Source organism: Miscanthus floridulus, chromosome 6 (assembly GCF_019320115.1).
Source record: "Miscanthus floridulus cultivar M001 chromosome 6, ASM1932011v1, whole genome shotgun sequence".
Taxonomy (NCBI): domain Eukaryota; kingdom Viridiplantae; phylum Streptophyta; class Magnoliopsida; order Poales; family Poaceae; genus Miscanthus; species Miscanthus floridulus.
The window spans coordinates 134,264,350-134,276,609 of record NC_089585.1 but is presented as its reverse complement, the minus strand read 5'-3'; the positions used below and the strand labels follow the sequence as shown (position 1 = coordinate 134,276,609).

The 12,260-nt window shown below is 49.6% G+C and overlaps 2 protein-coding genes across 2 annotated transcripts; both read left to right on the top strand.

Annotated features, from left to right (window-relative positions):
- On the top strand, positions 1-821 carry LOC136459726 (uncharacterized). Its single transcript, XM_066459565.1, has one exon. The coding sequence runs from the start codon at positions 157-159 to the stop codon at positions 559-561; it is 405 nt and encodes a 134-aa protein (XP_066315662.1). The 5' UTR covers positions 1-156; the 3' UTR covers positions 562-821.
- Positions 822-2,473: 1,652 nt separating this feature from the next.
- Positions 2,474-3,380, top strand: LOC136459725 (uncharacterized). The gene has a single exon (XM_066459564.1). It carries the CDS (start codon positions 2,727-2,729, stop codon positions 3,012-3,014), a length of 288 nt encoding a protein of 95 aa, XP_066315661.1. The 5' UTR covers positions 2,474-2,726; the 3' UTR covers positions 3,015-3,380.
- Positions 3,381-12,260: the final 8,880 nt, after the last annotated feature.

Genomic DNA, 12,260 nt, shown 5'->3' with positions numbered 1-12,260 from the left:
AATCCCCTCCCTCTTCTGTTAGCTGTCAGCCTCGCGTCCTGTTCCCGTCCGCCACGTCTCCTCTGATCCTCTCATCCTCTCCTCGCCTTCGCGCTTCTGATCGATCGACCGCGAGTCAAAGGGCGAGGACCCCTCCACCGAGCGAGCGAAGAAAGCATGACGGGTACCGCCGGCGGCGTAGGAGGCGGCGAGCACTACTCGCGGCAGGTCCGCGAGCTCTGCGCGCTGCTCCTCACCATCGTCTACCCCGCGCCACCGGGGCGGGCGTCGGTGTCGATGTCCCCGGCCGCGGCGGCGTCCATGCTCCTCGGCGCGTCGGTGGCGCTCATGCTCTGCGGCTCCGTCACCTTCGCCATCGGCTTCTTCCTCATGCCCTGGGTCGCCGGCCTCGCGCTCCTCTTCGGCTTCGCCGGCGCCGTCAACACCCTCTCCTCGGGGCTCTTCCTCTGCACGAAGCAACCCTCCACCGCCGCGGCGGTGCCCTGCAAGCACCCGCGGGGACGGATCATCGGGCCCCCGGTCCCAACCCCAGTGATCGGCTCCGACGCGCTCGTCGCCTAGCTTTGCTTGCTCCGGCCGGCGTGCCTAGATTTTGCTTGATTTCTCTTCGTGGATCGCTACTAGGATTCCCTGTAAAAACACGCCTTTTTGCTGTACGTACGCTTGTAGTCGTATGATCCGGAGGAGAGGAGGTGTTGTTGCTTGCTGGTTAATGGGAGGAACGGAACGTCACAAGAAATTAATCAAGTGATTGTTTACCCAAAGAATGTTGGCAATTCCATTCTGATTCGCCCGCCCAAAGAATTGTTTTAAATTTCCCACCTTGTTCTTGTTATTGATAAGTCTCCTAGCTACTAGGTGACACGTATTATTGGGTGTTTTAATATCTGCTACTGCGGCGTTGTTTGTTTTTTTTTTCCCCTTCTTTTGATAACTACTGCTACTGCTTTGTTGGTCAGTAGGAGCACGAAACTTTGGTAACGTGTTCGCTACGGAGCACAGTGCAAGTTCGCTACCGGTGGAACGCGATGGCTGTTGTACCGTGGGGAGTGGGGACGGACATACACGTACCGGATAGTGATGTGAGTGTTTTGAGCGTGTTCTTCAGCTGTGACAGAGAAGTAACCAAACATGTGGCCCACGAGGCGTCGGTTACGTGCATGTAAAAGTGGAGGGGAGAGGAGCTTGGATGATCATTCGTGCGGTTGTCCGAGCTCCTCCGTGCCCCGCCATCTCTGGATTAAGAGGATTGGGGTTTCTCATGATTTAGGATGAATCTGAGCAGATTTCAACTTCTCGTGATTGATTTAAGTTTTGTAGGACTGTCAGGAACCCTCAGGAAATATTATGAGTTGGGGCGATCAAGGAGCGTGAACTGGACCTGGGCCAGGAGAAGGCAACGACTGGACTTGTCAGCAGGCAAGGAGCAAAGCGACTCTTCATAAAAGGATTGCCATCACGCTCGAGGCCAGCATTTGCTCGAGGCTAGCTTAGGCTAGATTGCTACCCTTTATACTTATCCATCTTCCATGTACTGGTTCTCTGTACCTAGACTCTTCTAGAACCTTCTGAAACCTCCATATTGTACTGTGATTTTGAGTTGTGAGATCTACTCGAGTTGAGGTTCGTGACAAGGACTTTCTTTGGAATACAGTTTTTTTTTTTTCTGTTTCTATATTTCCAGTAAAAAATAATTCGATTCGTGTGAAATCTCTGTGTATATATAAAAAAGGAAGTTCTAAATCAGTGGAGAATCCTAACGCTACCACTTGTCGGAGCCGACAATCCGTCGCTGTAGGAGCCTAGCACAAGCAAGAAGCGATGTTTGATTTGGGAAGCGCGTCCCCGATAGTGCAATCTGATTGGATTGTTTTTCACTTGCATCCATTAATTGACTACTAGTAGTATTTTTCTGCATTATCCATTGCTTGTTGCAGTTGCAGGGCCACACCATTTGTACGCAGTCAGAAGATTCGGCTTCGGAAGCAGGTCATTGCTCCCACCTGCAGCGTCCTCTGTTTCAGAACAAACAAGCACTACTCCTACCATTTCTCTGGCGTCTCCGGTATCGATCGATTGGGCGTCCAGTACCTGATGCTGTGATGCAAGAATGACAAGCAAGGTGATCCATGTGGTCACGTATTCTTCTCTGATTCTCTCCGATCTGCAAATACCGGCATCTGCACGATTGCGTTGCGTTGCGGTCTGTTCAGCTGCAGGCTTCAGATTGCAGGAGACTGTCTCAGTCTGCCGGGTAGCATCGCATCTCATCAGTTAAAGGCTTAAAGCTGTAATAAATCGCAATTCGCAAGCAAGTAAAACACAGGTAGAGGGAAAAGGCCAAAAAAAAAAACGCGCTGCCTTTCAGCCTTTAACCCTGTGTTTTTTCTTGCTAACCTTGCTGGCCATTGCTACTTTTAAATTTGGCTGGAACCCTCATCGCAAAGGAGAACACCTCACCTATCTTGAGTAGTCTTTATTCAGAGCTTCAGACTGTAAAGCGAAAGCCCCTGCCTGCTGCCTGCTGCCTTCCTTTGCACACGCAGGGCGTCGCAAAGGAGAACCTCTTGCTTGCTTCGTGCACACGCAGGGCATGCATTCCTTCCTTCCTTCTTTCCTTACCTAGCCACTTCCATACCTTCCACACTACATACAATGCTAAGCAACCTCACTACATATTGCCCTTCCCCATCGATCGTTCTAGCTAACTTCCTGCTGCGTCCGTCATGAACTACGCGGGCATGAACTACGCGGACAGAGGAGGCATGAACGCCGCGGGCAGCAGCAGCATGTCGCCACGCCCGGGCACGGACTGGGGCCCCATCATCGTAGCGGTGATCCTCTTCGTGGTGCTCTCGCCGGGCCTGCTGTTCCAGCTCCCCTCGCGGACTCGGGTCGTCGAGTTCGGCAACATGGCCACCAGTGCCATCGCCATCCTCGTCCACGCCGTCATCTTCTTCTGCCTCCTCACCATCTTCGTCGTCGCCATCGGCATCCACGTCTACGCCGCGTAGGTGTAGCCCAGCCATGCTAGGCTCCATTTTCTGCGGCCTGCTTCACTTCACTTCACACAATGGTCGTGCGCGCTTCTCGTACGTCCAGTCTCTTTGTAACTTGCTGGTCTTTTGAGTTTTGAGTATGTAGACTAGAGATGGCGCAAGATTTAGCTGCTCTCATCTGCTATGTTTGTGTATTGCCCGGCTGTTGGACAGAGCGTTGGCTTGCAATCCGGTGTTAGTGACATTTCTCGCTTACTTTCTGTGGAAATTGAAATAGTATTTCTCAGGTGTTGCGCGTGCATGGTACTAGCTATTACTGTCACTGAATCCATGTGTTGCCGGCAGTTCACATCAATATAAACCACGAGCTGTCTAGTTATTTCAGAGGAGAGTAGGATTTTCCTAAATGCCAGGTCATATATTGATTGAACCAGCACAGAGAGTGACTGCTGAACCCGTTGCTCTGGACCTGTTTTAATTTGCATCAGTTTCACGTGTCCTTTTTTCTCAGTTGCAAATTGACAAGGTTGCAACCAGATCAAGGCAGTTTCCGTTTGTTGGCAGCGATATGCTGAAACAAATTAATGGTACTTACTAGCCCTATCAGCTCACACAAGAGCTGGGCATCAACAGCAAGTAGTATTCCTATCTTCGTACTAGAGTAACACGTGTGTTTTTAAGATAAAGGCGACCTAAGGGAGCGTTTGGATGGTTACCGCTGCATGCCACGCCGCTGTTGTGGCTGCGCCAAAGTTGTGGCGAGCAAATCGTCCGCCGCAGTTGCGGTAGCTTTTGGCATGAAAAATGAACTAGGCCGTTATGGCAAGGCTGCGGTGTGCCGCAAGTTCGGCAGCGAACCAAACACGCGCTCAACTTCGGCAAGAAAGCTGTGGCACAGTGCAGAGTCTTTCCCTCCTTTGAACACTCGATTTCTTGGCTCCGCTTGCTATAGCTTACAGCGTCTGCGGCTGCAACTCCCCTGCTAGCCTGTCCTGTAGCATTTAAGGGATTGTTTGGTAATTTGCTGAATATTGTGTAGCCTTGCCTGGATAAGGATTTTGAGCAGTTAGCTTGTTTAGTTGGCTGGCAAACACACCTTGATTTTGTGCTGTCTAAGAGTTGGCTCTCCTAGATGAGTAAGGCGTGCTTGGTTTCTTTACCATCATTGCCCCAACCTGGCTCACCTTATGCTCAACCTTGTGAGTGCCAAGCTAGGCGAGTCGTTTTGGCTCTCCTGTGCTAGCAAGAAAAACCTTACCCACACACGTCTCAAGGCACTCTAGTCCTCGCTCAACAAGCCTACACAATGCAAAAGCGAATGATCCAAACATACCCTAAGTTTATTTGTTGCCGTGCCAGCTAAGCAAGTAGAGCTAGTTAAGAAACCAAATATTCCTTAATTTCTACACTAGCCCCTCTTGAGAAATAAATGGACTACGGATAAAAGCGAGAAATAAATGTTCCGTTTACCACTCGATTCCTTTTACCAGGAGTCCAGGACTCTCCCGTAGTAAGTGACCGTTACCGTATTATAACTCTTTGTTTTTTTTTTGGTAATGCTACAAACAAGATATCCGACGTCAGCAACTCCCTTCCGAACGTGTGGCATGACGTGCACCACAATTTTACCGCTCGCCTAAATAAATAAAAATAAAAATCAACTCTGGCCGCCTCGCCTCGCTCCGCATGCTCCGCCTGCCCAATGAGCTCCTCTCTCGTCCTTCCCTGCTGCTCCGCTCTCTACCTCTCGCTTGCCCACCTCGGCGCGCACCCTCCCCCACCCTGGCATCCTCCTCCCCCGACGGCTCCTTCCCCTACCCCGGCATCCTCACCCACTGAGAGCCCTCCAATGTCGCAGATCCAGTGGCCCTCTCCCCCACCCCAGCAAGATCCATGGAGGTGGTGCGGCGGTGTTGCAAGGGAGTGGGTGGCTCTGCCCCACCCCGACGCGGCGCCCTCCCCACCCCCGGTGTCGCCCTCTCTCACCCCGGCGACCGAGCTCCCCCCTACCCCAGCGGCCATGGCGCTCCTCGCCCCCATACCCCATCGTTGCCACCGAACCAAGCCCGTTACTGGTGGCGGTGGTGCTCGCGCGTAGCTGCTCGCCGCCGTCTCCTACCCCGATGACCGGAATCGACCAGCCTAGTCTTCCCCTCCCCTATGTTGCATATGTATGTTTCAAGTGTTTCAGGCGTTTCAGATGTATGTTGCAATTGTTTCATATGGATGTTGCAAAAGTTGATCGGGGATGCTGCATATGTTGCAAGTGTTTCGGAGGCATGTTGCAAGCGTTTCTTCAAAATGTTTCAACTGTTTCCAGACGTATGTTGCATTAGTTTTGATATGGATGTTGCATCAGTATGTTCCAAAATGTTTTATTTGTTTCAGTCTTTTGTTGTAGCAAGTGTTTTCATGTTGTAAGTTGCAAGTGCTTTATCTGGATGTTGCATATGTTTTCACACATATATTGCAAGTGTATGTTCCATCTGTTTCAGAAGTATGTTGCATTCAAGTATTTCATGTTATTTGGAGAGTCAGGGGACATCGAAGAATAGGGCGTGGTGAGCCGGTGGCCAGCGGACGTGGCGCGCTGAAAGGTCCTAATGGCTAGAGAGGGGGTGAATAGCCTATTAAAAATTTCTACAATAATACTTAAACCAAGTGGTTAGATAATAAGATGGCGAAGCGAGTGTTGCACTAGCCTACAAAAAATGCAAGCCTCCTATCCACAATTATAGTTGCTATGATCTCTAATTCACACAAGAGGCTAAGTCACTACTCTCTAAGTTAGTGAGTACTCAAAGACTAACTAAAGAGCCTCACTAACCACTAGACAAGACACAAGCTAGCTCTCAAAATTAATTACACTAAAGAGCTTAGCTACACTAGGAAAGTAAATACACAAGAGAGGTAGTGAGATATACCATCGTGGCAAGAGATGATCAATCAATCATAATGAATACCAATAAAATCCTCATAGACAAGATGACACAATAATTTTTCACCGAGGTTCACTTGCTTGCCGGCAAGCTAGTCCCTATTGTGGCAATTCACTCACTTGGAGGTTCATGCGCTAAAAGGCATCACACGCCTAACCCACAATCGGGTGTTGTAGAACCAACACAAGATGCGGATCCATAAGCCACGAGCAATCCACTAGAGTATCTTTTAGCACTCCGCTGGGGGGAAGGTCAAGAACCCCTCACAATCACCATGATCGGAGCTAAAGACAAGCACCTTCCTCCGCTCAACAATCCTCGTTGCACCAAGCCGTCTAGGTGGTGGCAACCACCAAGAGTAACAAGTGAATTCCTCAGCAAAACACAATCACCAAGTGCCTCTAGATGCAATCACTCAAAGCAATGCACTTGGATGCTCTCAAATCTCACTAGATGATGATCCAATCAAGCAAGGTGAGTTAGAGAGTGTTGGCTATGCTCACAAGGATGTATATGCAATACAAATGGCCAAGAGAGTGAGCAAGAGTCGGCCATACGCCTTAAATATGGAGCCCCAACAAAAAGAGCCGTTGCCCCCCTCACTGCATAGATTTTTGAGGCGACCGAACACGCTGGTCAGGCTGACGGGACACACCGCCCTAGCATCCGGTCACTAATCGCCGTCCACATGTCCCCTGCGTTCAATGTCGATCGCTCGATCCCAACCCCAATGGTCAACTACGCCCACGCCTCACTTAAGTGGCGATCGGACGCACCACCGTGATGATCTGACTCACCGACCCGCTTTTGCTCGCGCAAGCCCTGCTCCCCCGAGCCGCTAACCGGACGCGCCACTGCGAAGACCTGACTCACGCCCACGTCGAGTTCGATCACATCTAATAAGGTTCTAGAGCCACAAAAAGGTGACCAGACGCGTTCGCTCCACCATGATCGGACGTAGGTAGAGTCCAGTCCCTTCTGTCCTAGCATAAATGCTCACGTCAGCGTACGTCACCTCTAACCGGACACACTGTGGGGGTATCCTAGGTACCCATGGCAATGGGCATGGGCCACACCGCTAGGGGAGGTCTAGACCATGAGATCAAGGCTTACGGTGCCCAGTTTTGGTTGGCGTGCACCGCAAGGCAATCAGAAGACATCTTGGCGATGAAGGAAGATCTTTTCAGATATAATAGATATCGTATTCCTTGTAAATACTTACCATATAACTGAATAGATCTAAGCCTAAACCGACTTGTAACCCTACCCCTAGACTATATGAGGCAGGTAGGGACCCCCCTCGAATTCGTCTCATATTTCAATACAATCAACCAAAGACACAGGATATAGGGTATTACGTCGATCAGACAGCCTGAACCTATCTAAACCGTTGTCTCTGCGCCCATGTCACCATCCAATTCCTATTACGCGTACCTCCACCGATCATCTACTACCATGGGTATACCCCTCGGTAGACTGTCGACTAGATTTTGTCGACACTGTCATGCCAGGTAGGCGGTGTGTGTGCTGATTCCATGGCCAACCAGATGGTGACTTTCCCAAGCTCCATGGCCTTTCCAGAGCCAAGCCAGATCATCACGGTCGGATCCATGACTTGGATCATCGGCCCCAATGACAACGGGGAGATCGTGGAAGCGGTGCAGGATCACCCTACGCCGATCGTGCTAACACTTGCAACAACATCTCCAATCCTGATGCCTCGCCGCTAGGTTAGGAGATCCATCAGCAATGATGATCTTATCACATCCATCGATCGGGTCACAGACTGCTTAGCAGAATGTCAGCTCCTCATGGGTTTGGTCCTAGATCGATCTAGAGCGAGCGATGAATTTCTCGTACTCCAAGATCACCAAGCCACTACAATCGAGTGACATGCTTGGCCACTTCGTTCAAGGTGGCCAGATTCTGATCTGGTGATCATGGCAACTCTAGAAGGGCATACCGTTTAACTCCGACCACTCCCCGCCCCGATGGAGGGCATGCTGAAGCCCTATTCTTTTGGCCTAGTGGGTATAGGTCCTATCTGTCAGGACACCGTGCACCATCTTTTCACCGACCATGCCGAGCACAGCCACGTCGATGACCTCTATCAGATCAACTTCCTTGAGGCTAACAAGCCTACGCCAATGGTAAACATGGTGCAAATCTGAATAGACCTTCCTGATGACATGCTCCAAACAATCCTAGAGGAAAGCCTCGAGCCATACTCTGAAAGCTCTACCAGCACCTACCCACCTTTCCCTCTAGGCTTTGGGAGAGAGCTCTTCATGGTTAGCCATGATAGCATCGCTATCGATGGAGAAACCAGTGTGCAACACCATGAGTGCGAAACTAGGGACGCTGATCGCCAGCGACGTCGCAATGAAGAAGCAAAAAATGTCGTCCAAGCTGCTGGAAGTGGCCTACCGCCTCTTGCCCATAATTTTCAACAAGAGTTCCTCATGGTGGACAACCAACAAGTAGAGCAGACACCGAGTGCCAATCTGGCTATGTCTACCCATGAGTTGGCTAGACTCCCACCAACGCCGAAGGTACTCAAGATTCAAGCACTGCTTAAAGTAGCTCAGGTCCAAGTCAATGACATCTGGAACCTAGCTCTATCTTATTCGACAGTGACCGCACGCAGTTGTAACCCCCGTAGTTTTTGCCATGATGGGAGGAGTCGTTACCATAGCGGCTAGATCGTCCAAGGGGGCTCTAGGGGCAATGTCGCCATCAATCCTAGATCACAAGGACCAGAAAATTGGCTTGGCTGACCAGCTCGCAATGCCAACCAGGAGGTTAATCAACCCCTGCGTAGTGATGCCCATGACCGCATCAACGCCAATCTCGATGTCCATAATCGCATCGAGAATAGTTGTGCCTAGCGACATCAGGCAGAACTCCAACATTGACAAGAGTACGACGACCAACACAGCGACCCCGTCGACCTCCGACTACTCCCCGCTATTGAGCCGATGGGACCCTACCCCTTCATAGCGAGGCTACAAGCTGTACAGTGGCCTACAGGCTTCAAGATCTTTGGGGTCGATCCCTACGATGGCAAGGCTAATCCCGAGCAATGGATGTAGCTGAAAGCTCTAGTTTGGTTTTGGTTAATTGATTAAACCCTTAGTGCTAACCTAGTTTATCAAAGTGATTATGAGATAGGTAGCACTACTCCAAGTGATGAAGCAATGGCGAAGATCATGACGATGGTGATGGCATGGTGATGATCAAATGCTTGAACTTGGAAAAGAAGAAAGAGAAAAACAAAAAGCTCAAGGCAAAGGTATAAATAGTAGAAGCTATTTTGTTTCGGTGATCAAAACACTTAGCGAGTGTGATCACATTTAGGTTGGATAGTCGTACTATTAAGAGGGGTGAAACTCGTATTAAAATGCGGTTATCAAAGTGCCACTAGATGCTCTAACTCATTGCATATGCATTTAGGATCTAGTGGAGTGCTAACACCCTTGAAAGTATTTGTGAAAATATGCTAACACATGTGCATAAGGTGATACACTTGGTGGTTGGCACATTTGAGTAAGGGTTGGAAACTTCACCGGCGGAGTGTCCGCCTATAGAGTGCGGAGAGTCTGATGGTGCCACCAGCGCCCTATACAGAAAAGATAGGAGTTCATAGAGTGACCGAACGTTGGTGGTGCAGTGACTGGACGCTGGGGTCCTGCATCCGGTCAGTAGCAGCAGTATGCATACATCTCGGTCTTGTGACTGGATGCTAGCGCGAAGAGTGGCCGGACGCTGGCAAGGTGTGTCCGATCAATGCTGACGTACGCTGATGTGGTGGTGCATAGAGGAGACATTGAGTGACCGGACGTTGGGTGAGTTCGGTTGATTTCACATGTTTTGGAACCTTACAGGAAACGACCGGACGCTGGGGTCCTATGTCCGATCACTTTCTAACTGACGCATCCGGTCATCACTTGACCATTGAGATCGGTGGCTCTAGTTGAACGTAGAGGGACATGTGGCATGCATCGCGTGACCGAACGCTGGGGTCCAGCATCCAGTCGATTTGACCGGAGCGTCCGGTCACCCCGTGTTGTGCCCAGTGAAGGGGTACAACAACTCTATTTTGTAGGGGCTTCTATTTAAGCCCCATGGCCAGCTTAAGCTCACTCTCTTGGCCATTTGCATTGATATAGCAACCTTGTGAGCTTAGCCAAAGCCCTCCCACTCTTCTCCATCATTGTTTCATCATCATTGTGAGATTGGGAGAGAATCCAAGTGCGTTGCTTGAGTGATTGCATCTAGTGGCACTTGGCATTCGTGTTTCGCTGTAGGATTTACTTGTTACTCTTGGTGGTTGTCGCCACCTAGATGGCTTGGAGCAGCAAGGATCGTTGAGCGAAGGTTGGTGATTGTCTCCGGCTCCGATCATGGTGATTGTGAGGGGTCTTGTGCTTTCCCCGACGGAGAGCCAAAAGGTAACTCTAGTGGATTGCTTGTGTCATTGAGTTACCTCACTTGTGGGTAGGTTCTTGCGGTGTCCGATTGTGTGGACGAGGTTTGTGCAACACCTCTTAGCCACCGAACCACCAAGTGTTGGTCGACACAACAGGGACTAGCGTGCCGGCAAGCATGTGAACCTTGGGAGAAAAATTGGTTGTCTCTTGCCCTTTGGTATTCTCCTGGTGATTGATTTAGTATTCATCTTGTGATTGGTTCACTCCTCTACACGGCGGTATAATTACCCTACTCACTCATTTATATTCTTGCAAACTAGTTGTGGCAAGCTCTTTAGTGTAATTAGAATTGAGAGCTTGCTTTATTATTTTAAGTTCATCTAGTGGAGCTCTTTAGAGTAGCAAGATTGAGAGCTCTTTGTGAGTAGTAACATTGCAAGTTGTGTGCTTAGAAATCATTGGAACTAGAATTGTTGGATAGATGGCTTGCAACCCTTGTAGAGCTAGAGTAACTTTGCATTTCGCTATTTGTCATACTAATCAAATTGCTCTAGTTGATTTATAGATTTTTTAATAGGCTATTCACCCCCTCTAGCCATATTAGGACCTTTCAGTAGCTCGACAAGATCGCCGTACATGCCGCCAGGGGAAGCAATGATGTAATGGCAAATTATTTGCCTATCATGCTCTCTTAGACAGCCAACAATTGGCTTATGGGCCTAAGGGATGATTCCATTGAATCTTGGGATGATCTCAAGAAAGTCTTCATCAAGGATTACATGGCAACGTGCCAGTAGCCTGGCATGAAATATGATCTAGAGAAACTCCATCAGACCTCTAGGGAACCTCTGCGAAGCTAAATCAGGTGCTTCTTTGAAACAAGCAACACCATCCCCAACATTAGGGATAGCAAGGCCATCTCTACTTTCACCAGAGGACTCCATTACCATCAGGAGCTGCGCTCCAAACTTTACCGTAAGAGGCCCTAGACCATCGGCAAACTCCTCAAGGTTGCAAACTCATACATAGATTTTGAAGAAGCTGATCGGTAGTTCAAGGACGACGTTGCTCGTGTTTCTCGCTCGCATCACCACCCACATCGTGATGATGATCGCCGCAAAGAATGGCGTTATGAAGATCGTGATAGGCATTACGATGATTGTGAACACCGGCATAATGATCGGCTAGAGGGATCGAGAACTGCACAGCCATGTCGCCACCGACTAGAAAACTTCATCAACAACGTAGAGCAGCCACACGCTAAGCGCAATTTAAATGATGCCTATGAAAAGCTCCTTGACGGTCCATGCCCAATTCACAACAACAACAACAAGCACACTATGCGGCAATGCTATGGCATGGCCAAAGCTTTCCGTGATGAATAGCAGAAATGACAGACGCACAAGGACAATGAGCCCGATGATGGCAAGGAGGAGGAGCGTCCTAAGGATGCATGACTTGCTTTCCAAGATGCCAACAAGACGGTTGCCATAATCTTCAAAGGATGCGCCGCCTTCAAGAGCAAACACTAGCAGAAGCTCACCGCTCGGTAGGTCATGTCGATCACCAAGTATGACACGGTCGCTGATCCCAAATATCTAGACTGGTCAGAGCATCCTATCATATTTAGTAGGGCCGACTAGTAGATAGATATCCCATACCCTAGGAGTTTCCCACTCGTGCTGGATCCAACCATCCGCAACATGTGGTTCAAGAAGGTCCTCATCGACAGTGGGAGTGCCCTCAATATCCTCTTCACCAGAACCCTAACTGTGTTAGGCCTCACAAAGGACGACCTCGTCCATGTTGATTCTCCATTTTAGGGTATTGTACCTGGTAGAGTGTCCCAACCTTTGGGGTAGATCACCTTGCCAGTCTAGTTTGACAGTGCC